This window comes from Moschus berezovskii, chromosome 3 (assembly GCF_049115385.1).
Source record: "Moschus berezovskii isolate FMDL1 chromosome 3, NW_MosBer_1.0, whole genome shotgun sequence".
NCBI lineage: Eukaryota > Metazoa > Chordata > Mammalia > Artiodactyla > Moschidae > Moschus > Moschus berezovskii.
The window spans coordinates 22,119,636-22,144,721 of record NC_142462.1 but is presented as its reverse complement, the minus strand read 5'-3'; the positions used below and the strand labels follow the sequence as shown (position 1 = coordinate 22,144,721).

At 36.5% G+C, this 25,086-nt stretch overlaps 1 protein-coding gene across 2 annotated transcripts in view; it reads right to left on the bottom strand.

Annotated features, from left to right (window-relative positions):
• The window catches only part of GLCCI1 (glucocorticoid induced 1), a 111,708-nt gene that overhangs the window by 45,630 nt on the left and 40,992 nt on the right, over nucleotides 1-25,086 (bottom strand). For both annotated transcript variants that reach the window (XM_055420476.2, XM_055420477.2), the window contains exon 3: nucleotides 9,842-9,928. In XM_055420476.2, coding sequence (XP_055276451.2) covers nucleotides 9,842-9,928 — 87 coding nt within the window. The remainder of the gene's footprint in view (nucleotides 1-9,841; nucleotides 9,929-25,086) is intronic.

The following is a 25,086-nucleotide window of genomic DNA, read 5'->3' as shown; positions in this document are numbered from 1 at the left end:
CTAGGCTATATGCTAAGTTTCTGATTAACTTTTTATTTATTCAGTTTTGGCTGCACTGATTCTTTGCTGCTGTGCAGGCTTTTCTCCAGTTGCAGCAAGTGGTGGCTACTGTTTGTTGCAGGACACAGGCTTCTCATTCGGAGGCATCTGTTGCTATTGAGCACAGTTCTAGGTGCATGAGCTTCTTTAGTAGCTGCAGCACACAGGCTCAGTAATTGTGGCTCATGGGCTCTAGAACACAGGCTCAACAGTGTGGCACACAGGCTTAGTTGCTGTGTATGAGATCTCTTTGGATCAGGGATTGAACCTGTGTCCCCTACACTGGCGGGCAGATTATTAACCACTGGACCACCAGGGAAATCTCTCTGATTATCTTTTAAGGAAACTGTCAAACTGTTTTCTAAAGTTGGCTGTAACATTTTATATTCCCAGCAATGTTTAGGGTCCCAGTTGCTCTTCATTCTTGCCAACACTTGGTGTTATCTGTCATTTAAATTACTGTCACTGTAGTAGTATGTAGTTGTATCCTGAGTTTTAAATCTACATTTGTCTAATGTCAGATGATGTTGAATACCTTTTCATGTGGTCATTTACCATCCATACATCTTTGATGAGAAATTTCTATCAAAGTATCTTACCCTTTTTTAATGGGCTGTCTTCTTATTGATTTTTAAGAGTTCTTTATATATTCTGGACATAAGTCCTGTATCAGATATTTCTGTCTGGTCTTGTCTTTTTATCCTTTTAGTCATGTAGTGTAAATGTTCATTTAAATGAAGTTCAATTTTTTTTCTTTTATGGCCTTACTACTGGTACTGTATCTAAGAATGTCTTACCTAATCGAAGGTCTTCTACAAGATCTAAAATTTTAGAGCTTATAGTCAGGACTATGATCCATTTTGAGTTCATTTTCCTCTATGGTGAGTGTCAAGGATCTAAGTTTCTTCTTTTTTAACTTTTAATTTTGTATTGTGTACAAACAATTTTGTGATAGTTTCAAGTGAACAGCAAAGGGACTCAGCAAATGGACTCATGGATCCATTCTCCCCCAGTCTCCCTTCCCATCCAGGCTGCCACATAACACTGAGCAGAGTTCCATGTGCTATACAGTAGGCCCGTGCTGGCTATCCATTTAAAATATAGCAGCGTGTACATGTCCATCCCAAACTCCCTAACTATCCCTTCCCTTATCCTTCACTCCTGCAGTCATAAGTTCATTCTTTAAGTCTGTGAATCTTTTTCTATTCTGCAAGTAAGTTCATCTGTATCATTTCTTTTTAGAGTCCATATATAGGCAATATCATAGAATATTTCTCTGAGTTTCTTCATTCAGTATGACAATCTCTAGGTCCATCCGTGTTGCTGCAAGTGGCACTATTTCATGCTTGTAATATTCCATTGTGTGTGTGTGAGTGTGTGTACACACGTACACCACATCTTTATCCATTCCTCTGTCAATGGACATTTAGGCTGATTCCATGTGGCTACTGCAAACAGTTCTGCAGTGAACGCTGGGGTACCTGTATCCTATCAGATCATGTTGTTCTCTGGAGATATGCCCAGAAGTGGGACTGCTATGGATATGTAATTATTCTAGTACCAGTTGTTAGAAACACTATCCTTTTCAACTGAGTTGTGTTGGCAGCTCTGCTAAAAACTGACCATAAAATATAAGGATTTATCCTGGAGAAGGCAATGGCAAGCCACTCCTGTACTCTTGCCTAGAAAATCCCATGGATGGAGGAGCCTGGTAGGCTGCAGTCCGTGGGGTCGCTAAGGGTCGGAGTGACTTCACTCTCACTTTTCACTTTCACACATTGGAGAAGGAAATGGCAACCCACTCCAGTGTTCTTGCCTGGAGAATCCCAGGGATGGGGGAGTCTGGTGGGCTTCCGTCTATGGGGTCACACAGAGTCGGACACGACTGAAGTGACTTAGCAGCAGCAGCATCCTTGGGTTCACCATTTTGAATCATATGTATTTTTTCTTTATGCTAGTATTTTGCCAAATTCATTAATATAGATTTATAAGAAGTACTGAAATTGTATCACGAAGTCCTCCAAAATTTTCCTTGTTTTCAAAATTACTTTTGCCATTCTAGGTAGGCCCTTTGCATTTCCACATACATTTTAGGATCATCTTGTCAATTTTTACCAAAAACAAAAACCCTAGGAAAAAACAGGGATTACACTGAATCAATTTGAGAATTACCATCTTAATAATACTGTTTTCCAATCCATGAACTGTCTTCCTAGTTATTTAAATTTTTAAAAACTTTGCCCAGCAGTTTTGTTTTCAGTGTACAAATTTTGAACTGCTTCTATTATATTTCTTCCTAAATATTTTAATATTTTTGATTCAACTATAGTAAATTATTTTCTGATTTGGGGATTGTTCACCTCTGATACCTAGACAAACACTTGATTTCTGTATGTTGATTTTTTTTTTCCTGCTGAACTTGTATTAGTTGTAGTAATTTATATATTTGTATGTTCCCTAGGAATTTCTATATATAGGATCATATATCCATGAATAAAGACAGTTTTGCCACTCCCAAATGTCTTTTATTCATTTCTTTTGCCTGACTAGAACTTCCTGTACCATACTGAAGAGAAGTGGTGACATGGTGACAGTGGACAACACTACCTTATCTTAGGAGGAAAGCATTCTGGCTTTCACCATTGAATATAATGTTATCTATAGGTTTTTCAGAAATGGTCTTTATCAGGCAGAGAAAATTCTCCTTTATTCCTGATTTAGAGATTGTTTTATCATGAATAGATACTGGAGCTTGGCAAATGCTTTCTCTGACTCTACTGAGATAATTATGTAGTCCTGTTCTTTAGTTTATTAATATAGTGTATTTACATTAATTGAATTTTGGATCTTAAAAGAACTTTGCATTTCTGGAACCAATCTCACTTGCTCTTTGTATATAATCCTTTTTATAAGTTGCTAGATTTGGTTTGTCAGTATTTTGTTAAGGATGTCTACATCTATGTTCAAGAGAGTAACTGATCTGAAACGCTATTTTCTTGAGGTATCTTTGCCTGCCAACATCAGATAACTCTAGACTGATAAAATACATTGCTAAGTGATCCCTTCTCTTTTATTTTCTGAAAGAGCTTTTGAAGGATTGTTTCTTTTTTGAATATTTGATAGAATTCACCATATCAAACCCTGGGGTTTTCTTTGCAGAATATTTTCATTCTTACTTAATTTCTTTATTGCTACAATTTCTACTCATATCTTTCTATTTGTTATTAAATCAGTTTTGGTAATTTCTTTCTAGTAATTCTTGTTTTGCTAGAATTTTATCCATTTCATCTTATGTTCTATTAATAAATTGATGACATACATTTGATTATAATATTCCTTTATAAAACCTTTAAGTTCTAAAAGGTTGGAAGTAATGGCACCCCTTTCACTATTCATTTTGGTAATTTGTGTCTTTTCTTTCTTGGTCAATCTAACTAATGGTTTGTCAACTTTGTTCATCTTTCCAAAAAACCAACTTTTAATTTCATTGACTCTTCTCTAGTATTTTTCTGTTTCATTAGTTTTTGCTATATTCTTTATCATTCCTTTTGCTTGCTTTCGGTATGATTTTCTCTTCTTTGTCTAGTTTCTTAAGATGGAAGCTTAGGTACTGATTTGAGAATTTTCTTTTTCTTATGTGCACTTACATGTAACTTTTCCTTGAAGTACTGCTTTATCTGTAAACATAAATTCTAAGCTGTCTTTTTTGCTTTCATTTGTTCAAATATTTAAAATTTCCTTTTTGGTATTAGGTAAATGTTCTTTGGGCTTCCCTGGTGGCTCAGAGGTTAAAGCGTCTGCCTCCAATGCGGGAGACCCGGGTTCGATCCCTGGGTTGGGAAGATCCCCTGGAGAAGGAAATGGTAACCCACTCCAGTATTCTTGCCTGGAGAATCCCATGGATGGAGAAGCCTGGTAGGCTACAGTCCACGGGGTCGCAAAGAGTCGGACACGACTGAGCGACTGAACGGAATGGAATGGAAATGTTCTTTAAATGACAAATATTTGGGTTTGTTACAAGATTTTGGGGAAAAGGCAATGGCAACCCACTCCAGTAGTCTTGCCTGGAAAATCCCATGGATGGAGGAGCCTGGTGGGCTGTCATCTATGGGGCTGCACAGAGTCGGACACGACTGAAGCGACTTAGCAGCAGCATCAACATTCTACTTTTGATATTTTCTATTCTTATATACAGTTATTTTGTCAGGAATTACTCTAGGGATTATAACATGAAATTTTAATTTTCAGGGAAGCCCACTTCAAAATAATATTTAATTCCAGTAAATGGGAAACTATATTCCAAAATATGTCTTTTCCCTTGTCCTCTTTTGTGCTACTACTGTTCAATTTAATGTATATGTTATACACCCAACATAACAGTATTATAATTATTGTTTCATATAAACTTGTGTTTTAAATAGGTAGAAAAATGTATCTACAGATTGTTTTATATTTACTCACATATTTGCATACCCAACACTCTTCAATTTTCCCTATTGATTTGAATTAAACTGGAGTCAGTACCTTCAGTATTTCTTGTAAGACAGCCTCAGTTCAGTTCAGTCGCTCAGTCGTGTCTGACTCTCCACGACCCCATGAATCACAGCACGCCAGGCCTCCCTGTCTATCACCGACTCCCCGAGTTCACTCAAACTCATGTCCACAGAGTCAGTGATGCCATCCAGCCATCTCATTCTCCATCATCCCCTTCTCCTCCCGCCCCCAACCTTTCCCAGCATCAGAGTCTTTTCCAGTGAGTCCACTTGTCGCTTGAGGGGGCCAAAGTATTGGAGTTTCAGCTTCAGCATCAGCCTACAGCCTAGTAGCAGGAAATTCTATCAATCTTTATCTTGGAATACTTTATTTCACCTTTATTTTAAAGGTTTCCTCACTACAGAATACTTGGTTGATATTTTTTCTTTTAGCACTTTGAATATGTCCTGCTTTATGGTTTCTAGTGTTCTGATAAAAAAAATCAACCATTATGGTATTATTGGTCCCCTACTGTAATGTGTCATTTTTTTCTTCCAGTTTCAAGATTTTCTCTTTTCCTTTGGCTTTCAGCAGTTTATGATGTGTCTAAGTGTAGTTTTTTGTTTTCATACTGGGGTTTGTTGAGCTTCTTGAATTCATAGATTGTTTTTCATCAAATCTGGAAAGTTTTCTGCCGTTATTTCTTCAAATTTATCTCCTCTCCTCAGTCTCCATTTTGTGTATACGCATGAACTTAATGTTTCCCTAGAGGCCTTTGAAGCTCTTCTGACTTTTCTTCCATCTTTTTCTCTGCTCTTTGAGAGTATTCTATTGACCTGTACTGAAATTCACTGATTCTTCTGCCATCTCAAATTTTCTACCAAGTTCATCTAGTGAATTTTTAATTTTAGTTACTATACATTTTAACTCTATAGAGTTTTGTATACTTTTTTCTAATAATTGCATCTTTGTGGATATTCTTTATTCATTGAGTCATAGATGTCCTACTTCCCTTTAATGCTTTAAACATGGTTTTCTTTAGTTCTTTGAACATACTTACAATAGCTGCTTTGATGTTTTAGTCTGCTAAATCAAACATATGGAGACACTTAGATACAGTTTCTACTCACTGTTTTTTATCCCTCAAGTATCAATTCAGTTCAGTCACTTAGTCATGTCTGACTCTTTGTGACTCCATGGACTTCAGCATGCCAGGCTTCCCTGTCTATGACCAACTCCCAGAGCTTGTGCAAACTCATGTCCATTGAGTAGGTGATGCCATCCAACCATATCACCCTCCATTGTCCCCTTTTCCTCCTGCCTTCAAACTCCCCCAGCATCAGGGGCTTTTCCAGTGAGGGGCTTTTCCACCTCTTCACATCAGGTGGCCAGAGTATTGGAGCTTCAGCTTCAGCATCAGTCCTTCCAATGAGTACTCAAAATTGATTTCCTTTAGGATTGACTGGTTTGATATCCTTGCAGTCCAAGGGACTCTCAAGAGTCTTCTCCAACACCACAGTTCAAATCATCAATTCTGTGGTGCTCAGCTTTCTCTATAGTCCAATTCTCACATCCATACATGACTCATGGAAAAATGATAGCTTTGACTATATGGACCTTTGATGGCAAAGTAATTTCTCTGTTTTTTAATATGATGTCTAGGTTTGTCATAGCTTTTCTTCCAAGGACCAAGCATCTTTTAATTTCATGGCTTCAGTCACCATCTTCCAGTGATTCTGTAACTCAAGAAAATAGTCTGCCACTGTTTCCATTGTTTCCCCATCTACTTGCCATGAAGTGATGGGACCAGATGCCATGATTGTCGTTTTTCGAACATTGAGTTTTAAGCCAGCTTTTTCCACTCTCCTCTTTCACTTTCATCAAGAGGCTCTTTAGTTCCTTTTTGCTTTCTGCCATGAGGGTGGTGTCATCTGCATATCTGAGGTTATTGGTATTTCTCCCTGCAGTCTTGATTCCAGCTTGTGTTTCACCCAGTCCAGCATTTTGCATGATATACTCTGCCATGTTAAACAGCAAGGTGACAATACACAGCCTTGATGTACTCCTTTCCCAATCTGGAGCCAGTCTATTGTTCCATGTCAGGTTCTAACTGTTGCTTCTTGACCTGCATACAGATTTCTCAGGAGGCAGGTCAGGTGATCTGGTATTCCCATCTCTTGAATAATTTTCCACAGTTTATTGTGATCCACACAGTCAAAGGCTTTAGCATAGTCAATGAAGCAGAAGTAGATGTTTTTCTGGAATTCTCTTGCTTTTTCAATGATCCAACAGATGTTGGCAATTTGATCTCTGGTTTCTCTGCCTTTTCTGAATACAGCTTGAAAATCTGGAAGTTCTTGGTTCATGTACTGTTGAAGCCCAGCATGGAGAATTTTGATCATTACTTTGCTAGTGTGTGAGATGAGTGCAATTGTGCAGTAGTTTGAGCATTCTTTGGCATTGCTTTTCTCTGGAATTGGAATGAAAACGGACCTTTTCCAGTTCTGTGGCCACTGCTGAGTTTTCCAAATTTGCTGGCATATTGAGTGCAGTACTTTCTCAGCATCATCTTTTAGGATTTGAAATAGCTCAGCTGGAATTCCATCACGTCCACTAGCTTTGTTTAGAGTGATGCTTCCTAAGGCCCACTTGACTTCACATTCCAGGATATCTGGCTCTAGGTGATTGATCACACCATTGTGGTTATCTGGGTTTAAGATTTTTTTTGTATAGTTCTTCTGCATATTCTTGCCACCTCTTCTTAATATCTTCTGCTTCTGTTAGGTCCATGCTGCTTCTGCCCTTGACTGTGTCCACCTTTCCCTTGGTATCTCTAATTTTCTTGGAGAGATCTCTAGTCTTTCCCATTCTATTGTTCTCCTCTATTGATCGCTGAGGAAGGCTTTCTTATCTCTCCTTGCTATTCTTTGGAACTCTGTATCTAGATGGATATATCTTACCTTTTCTCCTTTGCCTTTTGCTTCTCTTTTTTTCTCAGGTGTCTGTAAGGCCTTCTGAGACAAACATTTTGCCTTTTTGCATTTCTTCTTCACCACCTCCTGTATAATGTCACAAACCTCCGTCCATAGTTCTTCAGGCATAGTTCCTCAAGTATGGGTCATCTTTTTTTGTTTCTTTGCATATCTCTAAATTTTTTATTGAATGTTGGACATTTTAGATAATATATTGGAGCAACTAGATTCTGATTTTGTCTGAGAGCAGCTGACAGACTAAAAGTCTGTTTTCCCCACAATATGTGGCCACTGACATCTCTCCTCCATTTCCCCTGCCCCTTCATTTTTCTTTCTAAGACTGGCTTTTTCATACGTTTTTAACATGGTCTCCAGTGTCACCTTACTGTTTAGCAAAACACTCTTCAGACATTGTACTCAAACATCTCAGTCCAGTAAAGCTTCCACTCTCAGGATGTGTGTATATTTGAATGAGGTTTGTGTGTGGAATGAGGAGTGCATTCAAAACTTGGGCTTTTACAAGCTGGCCTCAGATTTTATTACCACTGGGCCTGTTTGGTCTCATTTCCGCTTATTCTTAGGCTGCACTACCCAGTAAGAAGTGGGTGACGGGCCCATTTGATATTCTGCTACACTATTTTACAGCCTCCAGTCAACCTGGGATATGGGGTGAACTTATCAAGCCTCCAAGCCTGTCTGACTTCCTAGAACTCTCTACAAAACCCTGCCGCTCCGTGAGTCTGGGCTCGCCACAAATCACCCCACAATCTCAGACCAGCAGAGCCAGAGGTCCTCCCTACTTCTCTGCAACTAAGAACGTTATTTTACTCTGGAACACTCCCTTATCAAGAGTCTCTCTCCAGCAGGGGCAGCAAAGCTTCTGGTTTTCAAGGTCTGCCCCGTCCTGGCTGAAATACCACACCTGCAAACTTGGAGACGAGGAACAGGGAAAGAAGTGCAGCACCAAGTAAGAACACCACACACTTGTGTTATTCTTACCCTGAGGAGCTCAATACTTCCCATGAATAAGGTTTCTCAATTTGATTGACTGCCAGAGTGCTGAATTTGTTTTGATTATTTTGTCCAGCTTTATGATTGTTTTGTGAGGACAGTGATTAAATCTCTCACTCTGTCATGTCAGCCATTCCTTTTTAATAGGGTATATCATATACTGCTGTAGTCCAAAGTTCAACTATACCAAATCCTGGCTATAACTCTAAGATTATATTTACCTGTGAGATAAAAGAGCAAATTTACTTTTTATTCACTATCACTCAATAGTCTTTGCATATATATGTGTATTCAATGCCTATCTTAAACTAGATATATTGGAGTCAGTTTCCTTTTTTTGTTGCTGTTGGGAAAACTTGATTTTATGCATGAATGTTTGCATGTAGCATGGATAGGAGCTGAGGATTTCTCTACATCAATAATGTAATGAAACAACAAAAAATGTAACACAATCATAGGCAATAACTATGCGAATAGACTACTATATCTGTTCAGTCCAGAACCACAGTACCTGAGAAATGCTGATACCTAAAGTATATGAAAATGATACTAAGAGGTATGGAAACTATCATATGAAATATACTTGAGAGAAATGTCAATGTTTATCCTGGAGGAAAATGACATACTGCAAGCCTTTCAAATATTTAAATTAGACTTTTTCAATATTGATACAGAGGGCAGAGTCAAAACTTAGGGGTATAATTTTAAGTTCAATATACAAAATAAACTAGTTAACAACTTAAGCTAAAACAACTGAACTGGTTTGGTTCCCTTGCAAAGTGATGAGCTTTTTCACTGAGAATGACTATAATAGACTAGATGAACATTTTCTAGGGAGTGCTTTGTTCTTTATATTTTTGATGGGAGGATAATTAATTTACAATGTTGTGTTGGTTTTTGGAGTACAACAGTGTAAATCAGACATAAGTATACAAAAGTATTTATATAGGAGATGGACTAGATGATCTTTCAACTTTTTCTCTAACTTTATCGTACCTTTGTAAAAAACTGTGATCTATGGTTCTAGTTGCTATAATTCAAAAACAAGAAAGCTGAAGTGGGAAAAAAAATAACTAAAATGAACAAGATAAAACTACATAAAATCAGATTTCATTCTGGAAAGGCCAAAAAAGCTCAGTGAGTACATAAGAAATATTCATAAAAATATGAAGGGCACAAATCATGTAAACTCAGAATTATTCACCAAAAGGTGGGAAGCAACCCTTAAAACTCTGAAAGAGGTAAAGTTTATCACAAATACAGGAAGTATCATTATGTTCAGCAAATAGTTAAGATAATTTGCTAGGACCAGAGCATGTTACAGGCTGGAAACAGAAGTAACTTACCTCTTTCAGTTGATCAGCGCTCCCCCATGATGCAGAACGCTGATGTGATCTCTTTTCTGCACCTTCTTCTGCCCAACAACTAGGTGTCTTTGAAAAAAGAAACAAAAGATGAGGAATTTTGTCTCTACTCCTTAATCTCATAGCAACTCAAACATATTAGCACATACCAATTACGGAGTTATACTAAATATTAAAAACCTTAAAAGCTAGGACTTTCATGACCCTGTGAATTTATTATTCTAACTTAGATACAGTCAATCTAAGATGTCTCTGAGTAATCTTACTCAAAACATTTGGTTTTTTATATCAACATTAATAACTTAAAGAGTTATCAGATTCAAAAAGAACCGTGAAATATGCATATTGGTATTTTTTTTAAGAGAAAAGGCAAGCTAATTATGAAATGGTATTTTTATTACATAAAATAGAAGTAAAATTAACAGAATGTGTTTAGAAGCAGTGGGCTTACAGATTACCTCTATGTCAAATATCTATTGATAGGTAGTACCGTTTTTTGAAAAACATCAAGTATGTTTATATAAACATCTGTTATTATAAAAATAGGAAAAGATTAGGCTAAACTGACTATAATATTTGTTGTTGTTTTTGCTAATAATAATTGCTTACAGAATTGTGTTATTTTCTGCCACATATCAACATGAATCAGCCATAGGTATACATATGTCCCCTCCCTACCTTCTCCCTCCCCATCCCACCCCTCTAGGTTGTTCCCAGCCCGTTTGAGTTCCCTGAGCCACACAGCAAATTCCCATTGGCTTATCTGTTTTACATATGGAAATGTAAGTTTCCATGTTGCTCTCTCCATACATTTCACCTTTTCCCTCCTCCCCACCCGCTGTGTCCACAAGTCTGTTCTCCATGTCTGCCTCTGTACTGCAGCCCTGTAAATAAATCCATTGGTACCATCTTTCTAGATTCCATATATATGCATTAGTATATGATATTTATCTTTCTCTTTCTGTCCGACTTCACTCTGTAAAATAGGCTCTAGGTTCATCCACCTCATTAGAACTGACTCAGATATGCTCCTTTTTATCACTGAGTAATATTCCATGTGTATATGTACCACAGCTCTTTATCCATTCATCTGCTGATGGACACCTAGGTTGCTTCCATGTTCCAGCTATTGTAAATAGTGCTGCAATGAACACTGGGGTATATGTGTCCTTTTCCATTTTGGTTTCCTCAGGGTATATGCCTAGGAGTGGGATTGCTGGGTCATATGGTGCTTTTATTCCTAGCTTTTTAAGCAATCTCCTAGTTTTTTAAGTCTTCCATAGTGGCTGTATCAATTTACATTCCCACCAACAGTGCAAGAGGGTTCCCTTTTCTCCACACCTTCTCCAACATTTATTGTTTGTAGACTTTTTGATGATAGCCATCCTGACTGGTGTGAGGTGATATCTCATTGTGGTTTTGATTTGCATTTCTCTAATAATGAGCGATGTTGAGCATCTTTTCATTTGTTTGTTAGCCACCTGTATGTCTTCTTTGGAAAAATGTCTGTTTAGGTCTTTTTCCCACTTTTTGATTGGGTTGTTTGTTTTTCTGGTATTGAGTTGTATGAGCTGCTTGTTTACTCTGGAAATTAATCCTTTGTAAACTGACTATAATTTAAAGCTGCTGCTGCATCTTAAAAAACAAAAAGAAACCGAGCTACATCTCAGCAAACAGAATTGCTTTTACCTAAAACATCATTTTGAGTGATTTAATCCATAATACACACTTCATTCAAATATACTATAAAACATTAATTGCCACACATTCAAATATACTATAAAACATTAATTGCCACACAGTAAGGTCATTTATTGGTTGTATTAAAAATGAAAAAATAGTAAAACTATCATCTTTAATATATGAAAAGATTTTTAGTGTAATGCAACTTAGGGAACATTAAAACCACTATTTTAAGACAGACAAAGGGCACTGATCATCACACATAAATATAAATATATATGGCTTTAAAATTATTTTTTATTATGTACCTAAAATCCATCATTTATATTGAGGCTACATCTGTGACTCTACATAATGCACAATTTCTTATGAGGGAGCCATCAGTTCTATACAATTCAAAATGCTTGTGGACAACTTTTTAAATAATTACCAGCTCTTAAAAGTAATGATACTCCAAAATAAAACCAGTAACAACTGAATGCTAGTTGAATAAAAATACATATACACTGCTTTAAGAGTTTAAATACTAAAGTGAAACTAGTCATAGTATTGAGTAAAATATTTTATTCAGTTGGCATGTGCAAAGAGGTATTATTAATATATTAAATAAAGTGAAGCCACTAAGTCATGTCCGACTCTTTATGACCCCATGGACTTCAGCCTACCAGGCTCCTCCATCCATGGGATTTTCCAGGCAAGAGTACTGGAGTGGGTTGCCATTTCCTTCTCCAATATATTAAAAAGCTGCTTGCAAATAACTGGTTATTAAAATTCCTAATCTCAGTGTTAGATGAGAAAAACTACTCTGAAATTAATCCCCAAGTAGTTATATCTTAGTCAAACTTTTCTTTTGAGAATCTATATGCCTTAATACTTTTGCCTTTCGACCAAGCATAGGCATTATTCTCACCCAAAATCAAATGATTAAGGATCATCTGATTTTGGATCAAATGACTAAAGATCAATGTTTAAAACTCAAAAGTATATTTGCAGAAAATGAGTCAAATTTCTGACATGTTCCATAATTATTTAACAATAACATTTATAACACTATTTTCATTTTGTAAGCTCTAATTTTTTTCAAAGGATATTTATATAAACTGTATCTCCAACTTAGAGATAAATCAATAACCAGAAAAATTCTGCAAATGCCTCAATTCTGGCAAGCACACCAATGGCAAATGAAACTAAATCTGAGGTCTCTCATCTGAGGGTATCTATCTTCTTTCTTCCTATTGTCATTCTTTTCTTAAAACTAAATGTGAGACCCTTTTGATCAAGGCTATGATTTTTCCAGTGGTCATGTATGGATGTGAGAGTTGGAATGTGAAGAAAGCTGACCACCGAAGAATTGATGCTTTTGAACTGTGGTGCTGGAGAAGACTCGACAGTCCCTTGGACTGCAAGGAGATCCAACCAGTCCATTCTAAAGGAGATCAGTCCTGGGTGTTCACTGGAAGGACTGATGCTGAAGCTGAAGCTCCAATACTTTGGCCACCTCATGTGAAGAGCTAACTCACTGGAAAAAGACTCTGATGCTGGAAGGGATTGGGGGCAGGAGGAGAAGGGGACGACAGAGAATGAGATGGCTGGATGGCATCACCGACTCGATGGACATGAGTGAGTGAACTCCGGGAGTTGGTGATGGACAGGGAGGCCTGGCGTGCTGTGATTCATGGGGTTACAAAGAGTCGGACACAACTGAGCGACTGAACTGAACTGATTATACAAAAGAAATACATAAAAACTAACTGTAAAAGAATATTTATGATCCTGAAATCTATCTAGTAAATTACATAGTTTTTTTTTTTTTTAAGTACAAAACCACTGGGAGAATTCTTTCAATCATGTGTCTGTAAAATGACATGAATATAAATTATTTAAGTATATTCATCAGTTTCAACTTTTCCAAAAAAGATTTGGATATTAAAAAGCAGAGACATTACTTTGCCAGCAAAGTTTCGACTAATCAAAGCTGTGGTTTTTCCAATAGTCAAGTATGGATATGAGTGTTGGACCATAAAGAAGTTGAGCACCAAAGAACTGATGTTTTTGAACTGTGGTTGGAGAAGATTCTTGAGAGTTCCTTGCACAACAAGCAGATCAAGCCAGTCAATACTATAGGAAATCCAGTCCTGAATATACATTGGAAGGACTGATGTTGAAGCTGAAACTCCAGTCCTTTGGTGAGGACTGACTCGTTGGAAAAGACCCTGAGGTTCAGAGAGATTGAAGGCCAAAGGACAAGGGGCTGACAGAGGATGAGATGGTTGGATGCATCACCCACTCGATGGACATGAGTGTGAGCAAGCTCTGGGAGTTGGTGAAGGACAGGGAAGCCTGTCATGCTGCAATCCATGCGCGTCCCAGAGAGTCGGACACGCCTGAGTGACTGAACTGAATGAAACATGTAGAAAGTAGTTATTTAATAAACACTAGGTACATTGGGTATTATTTTAAAAATTAAAATACTGGGGGCCACAAAGCCACTTTAAATTTTTGGTCACTTTATATTTCTTAGTTATATATTTCTAATTGTCAATAAAATACAGTTATATCTGTATTTTATAATCCATTTGTATTATATCAGCCTTGCAATGGTATCTGCCTTATATCAAGCCTGTATATCAGCCTTCTGATGATAGATGGGATATATTTTCAATATTAAAATGTTTGAATATCTGTGCATAATACAGTTCTAAAATGCAAAAAAAAAAAATGTACATATATACAAATATATTCTAAAGACTGCACTGTTCAAAACAGAAGCTACTAGCCACATGTAACAATTTAAATTAACAAAAATAAAACAAAAAATTCAGTTCCATGGCCTCACTAGCACATTTTACATGCTTAATAACCGCATTTAGCTACTGACTGCCACAAGAACAGCACAGATACAGCACATTTCTACCATTGCAGAAAGTTCTGTTGAGAGCAGTGTTTTAAAACTCATCAAATCAAACCAAAACCAAAGATGGCTACTTGGTCTTCAAATCTATTTATAATTATGCTGCTGAAGTCACAGAGGATGAGTTAATTTGTATCCAAATTGTAAATTCTGAGTTCATGAGAAGTATTTTACCATTTGAATTAGGAAAACAACACAAAGTAGCAAAAGTTATTTGCTTTCAAGCCAGCAAGAGATTCTTTTCCAACTGGCCTATTATTCCTTCCATTAATCTAGAGTAGAATTTTATCAATTGTCCTACTTATGTCCTGGATTTTAGTGAAAAAACGTATGATAGAAGAATCCTGTGGTCAAACAAATTTGGTAAATATTTTATACTATATCTGTCTATTCAGTGTAACAATGCAATTAGCATTTCAAAACTCAAATATACAAACACACATACACAAATAACTTTTTTTAAAACCTGCTTTATTCTCTCTTATGGGCTTCCCTTGTAGCTCAGCTGGTAAAGAATCTGCCTGAGATACAGGAGACCCCAGTTTGATTCCTGAGTCAGGAAGATCCACTGGAGAAGGGATAGGCTACCCACCGTAGTTGGGCTTCCCTGGTGGCTCAGCTGTAAAGATTCCGCCTACAATGTGGAAGACCTGGGTTCAATCCCTAGGTTGGGAAGATCCCTTGGAGAAGGCAATGGCTACCCACTCCAGTATTCTGGCCTGGAGAATTCCATGGACTGTATATCCGTGGGATTACAAAGGGTCAGACACAACTGAGTAACTCTCACTTTAACTTACTCTCTCTTAATTATATGATCCTAGAACACTTATTTACACTTACTAACATTTCCAGGCAACCTGGAAATAAATAAAAGAAATACAATCCTCAATGAGTGGTATTATATATAAAAGCTTGCTTTTCAGCCCGCATACTAGGGAAGAGAAAATGAACCTCTAGTACACTTGAGCAAGACTGTTGACAAAAAGGTGGCTGGCCAAAGGCCATTTTAAAATTTTGCCTCTCAGGATCACACAAAGTCCAGCCCATGAAGCTTTAAGGACCCCCTTAACCAGCCTACTATCTTGGTTTCCTGTGTGATGAATGCTGCTACTCTGAGTGAAATAAACAAAAAATAATCCTACTGCACAGGACTACACATTTGCATTTAAGACTATTTTTAAAGACCAGTTTTAGGCCAATAGACAGACTGAGAGACATTACAGAGATTTTCTATATACCCTTCACCTCTACAAATGCACAGCCATCCCTACAGAGTGGGACATTTGTTACAACTGATGAACCCACACTGACACATCATTATTATCCAGAGTCCGTAGTTTACATTTAGAGTTCACTCTTGGTGATGTGCATTCTATGGGTTTGAAAAAATGTACAATGACACATATCCATCATTATAGTACCATACTGCTGCTGCTGTTAAGTCGCATCAGTCATGTCCAACTCTGTGCGACCCCATAGACGGCAGCCCACCAGGCCCCTCTATCCTTGGGATTCTCAAGGCAAGAACACTGGAGTGGGTTGCCATTTCCTTCTCCAATGCATGAAAGTGAATAGGGAAAGTGAAGTCGCTCAGACTGTAGCCTACCAGGTTCTTCCATCCATGGGATTTTCCAGACAAGAGTACTGGAGTGGGTTGCCATTGCCTTCTCCATACATACAGAGTTATTTTCACTGCCCTAAAAATCCTCTGTGCTCTATTAATTCCTCCCCATTCCAAACCCCTGACAACCATTGATCCTTTTTACTCTTTTCACTGTTTTGCCTTTTCCAGAGGGTCAGGTAGTTAAAATCATACAGTAGGTTGCCTTTGCAGAGTTGCTCCTTTCACTTCGTAATATACATTAAAGGTTCCTCCATGTTTTTTCTTTTTTTAAAAAGTATTTATTTGGTTTTTTTTTTTTGGTAATTAATTTATTTTTTATTGGAGGCAAATTATTTTACAATATTATATTGGTTGGTTTTGCCCTACACTGACATGAATTTATGGCTGCGTCAGGTCTTAGTTCCAACACACAGGATCTTCAATCTTTGCTGCAGCATGTGGGGTATTTAATTGCGGCATGTGAACTCTTAGTTGTGGCATGTGGGATCTAGTCCGTTCATTCATTCACCTACAGAAGGATATTCTGGTTGCTTCCAAGTTCGACAATTATGAATAAAGCTGCTGTAAATATCTGTATGCAGGTTTTTGTAAGTTTTCAACTTCTTTGGGTAAATACCAAGGAACGTGAATGCTGGTCTGTAAGCTAAGAGTATACTTAGTTTTGTAAGATACTGCCAAACCGTCTTCCAGAGTGGCTGAGCCACTTCCTATTTCCACCAGCAGCATATGGCAGTTCCCGCGGCTCTGCATTCTGCTCGGCATCTGGTATCGTCGGTGTACTGGATTTTGACCATTCTCATAGGTGTGAAGAGTGTCTCATTTTAACTGGCGTTTCCCTAAATAACCTATAATGTGGAACACCTTTTCATATGCTTGTTCACAGTGCATACATCTTCCTTAGTGAGCTGTCTGTTAAGGTCTTTGGCCCATTTTTTAATCAGCTAGTTTGTTTTCTTCTTGCTGAGTTTTAAGAGGTGTTTGCATATTTTGGATAAGGGTCTTTTATTAGATATGAACAATGGGTACTTTTGCTATTCATATCTGTATTCACAGACTATCAAGGGTAGTCCTGCTTTATCAACTTCAAAATGGATCAAACTAACTCCTAGCAAAATATTCTTTTTCAATATGCAAGAGCCTAGAGTCAATTCCAAAAATCTCACCAAAAAAAAAAAAAAAGAAAAAGCTCATCACTTCAGAAAATTCTCTTAATCTTACTTAAAACTTACTTTAAGTCCTATGTAAAACTTTAAAATTTGTACTTTTTGTGTGGTTTAAATTTAGTATTAAAATTTTATTATAGTTTATAATGTATTACAGAATCATGATTACTGACTGCTAATTAATTTTACTTTACTTAAATAGATGATACTTAACATTATGGTACTAATAAACCTGAAAAGAAAAGAAATGGATTTGAAAAATCAATGATAATTAAATTAATAATTAAGATTATAATCTGATTTTACGGTACAGAAAAGTTTTTAAAATAGAAAATGACAAACCCCTCATTTTTCATAAATATGTCTTTGAGACATTTGGTTTTCTTTTGACTAACAAATATTTTTAACTTTTTAAAAACTTTGAAAAGATCATTTTGAAAAGACTATCCTGATGAAGCATTAAAAAATAGAGCACAAAAAGACTGTGACTATAATATTATGCTTTACTTTCCCGGTAACTGTATATAAGTTTATATAGTTTTATAACCAAATATAAACATAAATAGTCTCTTCACTAGTTAAGAATTGTACAAAAGGAAGAGTCTGGCTAAAAACAAGAGCTTTACGAATTCAGTGAGAGCAGTTACACACTCAAATTTTTTCATCATGTTCCAGCTATATACTAAGTTATGTGCTCATTCTCTTAGATTACAAAAATGTATAAAATCCATGTCTATTTAGGCTTAAAAGTGTTCCACACACAACTGAATAAAAGCCTGTGTAGTAATGGTTTGTGATTTTCTAGATTATTAGCCAGGGAACTTATTCAGAAGAGTTAAGAAGTTATATTTCTGTTTCCAGATCTTAAGGTGATAGAGGTGTTGGTGGTACATCTCTGGATTGCAATTTTTAAAAACAGGAAATACCACAGAAATCAACTATTACATCTATGTTATACATGATAAAAGTATTTGCCTGATCTGTAAGAAATGTTAATTTGAATAAAAGCAATCATAAATGTGCCCCAAATCTTAAGAATATTCATAGTAAATGTACTTCTAAAAATTAATCTGAAATGCACACCAAGAGAAGCAGTGGAAATAAATGTCTATCACAGAAAAAAGAAAAACTGTGGAACAGTCTCATAATACAAGAAAACACACTTTACAGACTGTAATCCCACTTTAGTAACCAAATACACACAAAGAGAAAAAGACTTTAAAGAGAAATTTCAAAATATAAATATGTAAGAATTCTAGATAATTATAAATTCTTTTTCTCTGCTGAGAAAAATCAAGATTTAAAAAAGAGACTTAATACTTAATGACATAAAATGTTATGATTTATTAAATAGGTTATAAAACACTACCTGCAATATCATCTGAACTCTTTATTTTTTTGAACTCCATTGTTTAAATGGTCTGTAATTTACATTTTTTAAATTTTGTAAATGTAAATAATCAAAATATAAGAGGGTACACATCTAAATGTTAGAAACAGCTATCTGAATGTTAGAATTATAAGTAGCTTATTTTGAGATTTCGGGTATTTTCCAAATCTTCTGCAGGGACTACTGTTTCAAAATTAGAAGTAGAATTTTAAAAAAATAAGAGAGCTGTGTTATAGAATTTGTAGGTGTGAATGTATATTCTGAGAAAGTCAAACACAGAATTTATAGAAGTTCTAACTTTAGATGCAAACCTCAAATCTATCTTGGAAGACACAGGACATGCTCAGTAAAGATGTTAGTGTACATCACCATAAAGTATTGTTCACTACACAGCAATCCCTCTGACTGACAGGTTGGGGTTCTCTCACACTACAGGTGTCAATCTGCAGTTTATCACTGGCTGTGGGAATGGAGTTGGAGACTTTGCTGCTAAGTCGTTTCAGTTGTGTCCAATTCTGTGCGACCCCACAGACAGCAGCCCACCAGGCTCCCCTGTCCCTGGGATTCTCCAGGCAAGAACCCTGGAGTGGGTTGCCATTTCCTCCTCCAGTGCATGAAATCGAAAAGTGAAAGTGAAGTCTCTCAGTCATGTCCAACTCTTAGTGACCCCATGGACTGCAGCCCTCCAGGCTCCTCTGTCCATGGGATTTTCCAGGCAAGAGTACTGACTGGAGTGGGGTGCTGTTGCCTTCTCCTGGAGACTTTAGAAAAGCCAAAATATTTAAGTGCTTAGAGTAAATGAAAACTGAAGATAACTGAAATGTCCAACACCCAGAAATATTAGTGGAAAATTATTGATGAGAATACTGACAGGAAATTATCATTCAGTTTGGATATGTCTTTCATGTTATACTTTAATTATATGGAGGAAAAAAAGATCTATAAAAATGTTTTCCTGAAAAAGTTAAACATAGAGCTTCCATATGCTCCAGCAATTCCTGGAGAAATGAAAACATATGTAAACACAAAATCTTGTATGCAAATGTTCAAAGCAGTTCACCAACTCAAGAATGTACAAATAAACTGCAGCATGTCCATTCTATGAATATTATCTGGCAATACAAAGGAATGAAGTACTGATACTGTACTACCGCATGGATGAAACTTAAAAATACTAGATGAAAAACGCCAGAAACCAAAGGCTACGGGTTGTATGAGGCTACTGACAGAGGCAACAGAGCATGCATGCATGCACTGATACGAAGCGTTCAGAATGTGCACATTCAGAGAAGGAGAAAGGAGACTCCTAGGTGCCAGGTGTGGCTAAGGGAAAGAAGACTGGGGCGAGACAGTGAATGACTGCTAATGGGCACAGTGGTTTTCTCACTGGATGGAAATGTTCTAAAATTGATCATGGCAATGTTTGCACAACTCTGAATATATTAAGAACCATGAACTGTACACTCTAAATAGATGAACTGTATGGTATATGTATTTCAATAAAATGGTTATTAAAAATAATTACGTAAAAGAGGAAATTATAAATCAATCTCATTTTTCAATTTTAAAAAAGCCCTGTATTGCTAAAGCTGAAAGTCCCAAGCATTGCTTGTATTTTCTCGAAAATAATTAGTATTTTCTATCATACTCTTCTTGCCAAGTTTCAAATCATACCTAGGCACTAGTAATGTCATAGAAAAGGGTAGGAGGAGTACATTAGTATTCTATCCAGTCAGGTTTCTCAAATCATTGCAAGAACATTTAACAAAGTAAATAATGTAACATAAAGTAAACTATATATCAGAAATGCTAATCTCTGACTTCTTACAGAAACAGTTACTAAATAGACTCTTGACAAACAACTGGTTTCTGCTTTAACCAAAAAGAGACAGTCATATGAGGAATTAAAATTATAAAGAATATTTTAACTTATTATTTGGTATTTATACTTAATAATACCCATTCTGACAAGTTTTGTTACTATTATTGTGGATAAATTTAAAGCCAAACTAGGAAGGTGGGAGGAGGGTTCAGGAAGGGGAACTCATGTACACCCGGGGGGGATTCATGTCAATGTATGGCAAAACCAACCAATATAATATTGTAAAATAATTAGCCTCCAATAAAAAAAAAATTAAAAAAATAAAGCCAAACTAATTTTCAGTTTTTAGAGAGTATTATTAAGACATTCATTCTTTAGTGTTGCAGTTTTTTCAGTTGCAATTTGCTTCAGTTGCTGAGTTTCAAAAAATTGATTCCACTTGTAAATAATGAGAGCAATTTTACTTTTTTAAAACTAGTATTTCCAAACACTTTAAAAAAATATATTTGGCAAACGTACTTGACTATAAGTGCCTCAGTATTTTCCAAGAGATAAATAACTTTTATTGCTTTTTAGTATCTTTTAATGTTTTTTAATCTCTTATACTTGACAAAAAATCAGCAACATAGGTGGTTGACAAGATATATCAGAAATACTAATACTGACTAGATACCTGCCAAAAATATTTCCATACCATTCTGAAGTCATAAAAACTAACAGTGCTCAACTGATGATGGCATGAATATCATCAATGGAATACATCAGTAATGAGAAAGGAAGCAGGAGTTTCTGTAGCAGTAAAAGCCTACTCTCCCCATACTTGGACCTATAAATCTGAAATACCATTTCTTACTTGTAAGACTGCACAGTGGAAAACAATAGCTACTTCTGACTGAATGACTCCTGAGCTACCAGGAACTGCTTACTGAGTTTGTGAGTCCGAGCAGGCCCTGGACTTAGTTGCATCATTTCTATGCCATTTCTTACCAATCCAGGCTTAATGTTCGTAACTGCACAATCAATTACTGACACTAGTAATACTGTCCACTCAATTCAGTATTATTATATTTAAAGAATAAAATACTATAGATTCCAGTACAAAGGCAGGCAACATGCATCAGCATCTACTATGTCCTGCTTCCTGTGCTCCATCATTGGGTACCAGTGTCACCCCCAGAAGCTTTCAGAATGTCAACAGCATAAACACTTTTCACTTGGTTTACACTAATATTTCCTACCAGTGTAGGAAACATGATGTATTTTATGCCAATCATTTACTCAAAAATTTATACCAAGTTTTTAACAACTTGAAAGGCATACTGCTTTCCCATACTACATATACCCTTAACCTTGACCCAGTTCTTAAATTCTTCACTCTTAATGTCTCTGATAAATGTCTTTCTAATATCAGACGACTTTTGATATGAAATTGATGGATTTTAGGATATAAAAAGTTGAGAAACAATGTACCAGATAACAAAGGACAAGAAGACAATCTAAGAAGGTTGTTTCAAATAAATACGACCTATTTCACAACTTTTCAAATAAATACGACCTATACTAGAGCTAGTTTAGGGGTAAAGGGAAAGGAAGAGATAAAGGGTAATAGGTTGATCTATTAACTGTTAAACATTTCTGGTAATGGGAAGAAACTGGTACATGGGCAAGAGGAGTATGGGGAAGGCTCTTTGCTATTTACCTTCTACTTTTGATTTAAATGGATACATTATTAAAAATTAATAAGGAGAACTTTGAGCTTATGTTAATTTTAGTGGTAGTATTTGAAATTGATGAGTAAAATAGTAAATACTGTTCAGTAAAATAGTAAATATTGTATTTTAGCTATGTATTTAAATTTTTTATCAGTACATCAGTACATTCCTTTGGCAACCGAAAATATTACTCCCTCAACTAGGAACATGACTCCTATCATGTGGACAGTTCAACTCTAGAATTAGAAAAATTGTCTTTTAATTACCTAATGGCTGAAAGAAAAAGTAATGGAGATCCTGAACAAGATAGAATCTTTCTAAACTTACTCAAGTGCCAGTTGGGGACCAGCTTCATAACTTAACAGTTTAGGTCCCTGGAATGCAATCTAAGAGGCCAAGATCTTTAGACTTGCTTCCATTTCAAGAAAAGCTTCCCCTGTCCAAAACTGCTCCAATAACTACCGCTTCTTAAACAAACTTCAACAGCAAGCTCTTCAACAAGGGCACAGGAAACCCAAAGAGCTGTACAAAGTATGACTTTTGGTCAGGAAATGAGCTTCTGATCAGAGTGGTAAAACTGAAAGTTCTCTTCTACATCTATTACTATTTGAGGTGTATCACCTACTCCTTTGATTAAAGTCCTCTCCACCCAAACTCCTTTCATGAAGGGAAGAAAAGGATAGAGTGTTTTAAATGTGTATTTTCAATAGCAAAGAATTAATATATTTTAGTTGAGTTGTTGACTTTATCGTATATTGGCTCAAGTCAACAGTAAGTACCTACTCCAGATCTGTTTCTTAAAAATAAGTACAAAAAAGATTTTTAGTGAAAGACACTGGCAAAGAGGTAAGACCATGAAACTCCATCCACTCAAACTTAATGAAATGAAGAAAAATAAAAGTTTATCTTATGTACCTTTTGGGCATGTTTAAATGTTTCACACTGTAGAATTTGAAAATTAATTAAAAACAATAAAATATCAAAGAAAAACATCAATCTGGAGAAAAGAAAGAAGTATGCAGAATTTCATTTAAAAATCTAACCATTCCATTTCTTACCCTTCAAAGAATACAAGAGATAAATGGGAAGTTCTGAAATCTTCCTCTGATACCAACTTTGCAGAGAAGATGAATAAGGGGGATAGAACAGCATTCAAAGAGAAAGGACTCAGAAGGAAAAGCTACTCTCACCTCAACTAGCCATCAGACATTTAAAAACCATTAGGCTAAAAAAAAAGTCAGGCTTACCATGTCATTTTTCCCTAACAAAGAGATAAATGGCAGATGACTCAAAAACTATATATAAATGGCTCAAAGCTAATTATTTCCAGCAAGAAGAAAGATTTATCAGAACAGAAAGACAAATGACAAATACACGGAAATCAAAACCATGGAAAACAGGTGGGAAGAAAGGAGGAAGAAATTGCTATTGGAAGTTCCCCTTTCCAGTTGTGAAATGAGTGCCATGGTCAATATCCAAACATCCACCTATTTTTTAGCCCTCTGCTAGTAAATGTAAGAAATGTGAAATGCAGGCTGGATGACTCACAAGCTGGGATCAAGACTGCTAGGAGAAATATCAACAACCTCAGATATGCAGATGATACCACTCTAATGGCAGAAAGCGAAGAGGAGAACTAAAGAGCCTTTTGTTGACGGTGAAAGAGGAGAGTGAAAGGTGGCTTAAAACTTAACATTCAAAAAACGAAAATCATGCTATCTGGTCCCATCACTTGATGGCAAATATGGTGAAAAGTAGAAACAGTGATAGAGTTTATTTTCTTGGGCTCCAAAATCAATGCAGACAATGACTGCAGCCACAAAATTAAAAGACACTTGCTTCTTGGAAGAAAAGCTATGACAAACCTAGACAGCATAGGAGAGACATCACTTTGCTGACAAGGGTGCATATAGTCAAAGCTATGGTTTTTCCAGTAGTCATGTATGGACATGAGAGTTGGACCATAAAGAAGGCTGAACACCAAAGAATTGATGCTTTCGAATTGTGGTGTTGGAGAAGACTCTTGAGAGTCCCCTGGACTGCAAGGAGATCAAACCAGTCAAATCCTAAAAAAATCAACCCCAAATACTCATGGAAAGGACTAAAGCTGAAGCTCCAATACTTTGGCACCTGACACCAAGAGCGGACTCACTGGAAAAGATCCTGATGCTGCGAAGGATTGAGGGCAAGAGGAGCAAAGGATAAGATGGTTGGATGGTATCACTGTCTCAGTGGACATGAGTCTGCGCGAACCCTGGGAGACAGTGAAGGACAGGGAAGCCTGATGTCCTGCAGTTCAGGGGGATGCAAAGAGTTGGATATGACTTAGCGACTGAACAATAACACTAGCTTATTGACACTTAATATACCAGTCATTATACTTAACATTTTAAATTCATTAACTCAAATTAACCCTTACAACAATCCTGTGAGGGAGAATACTCCATTAATAAACGAGGAAACAGGCAAAGTGGTGATCTGCCCAAAATCACACAGCTAAAATGCTAGAGCCAAGATTCAAAACCAAGCTATTTGGTCATAGTACTCTGTGACAACCTAGATGGGTGGGATGCGGTGGGGGGGAGGTTCAAGAGGGAGGAGACATATGTATACCTATGGCTGATTCATGTCTAACTCTTTATGACCCCATGAACTGCAGCATGCCAGGCCTCCCTCCTATCGCCATCTCCTGGAGATTGCCCAGGTTCACGTCCACTGAATCAGTGACGTCATCCAACCATCTCATCCTCTGTCACCCTCTTATCTTTCTTTTTTGTATTTTTTTAAATTTTATTATCAATTGTAAAGCAGTTATCCTCCAATTAAAAATAAAATTAAAAAATACACAAAAAAGACAATTCCAACCATCTGTTTTAACAACAACAACAATAACCCAAGCCATTTGGTTCCCAAACCACAGCT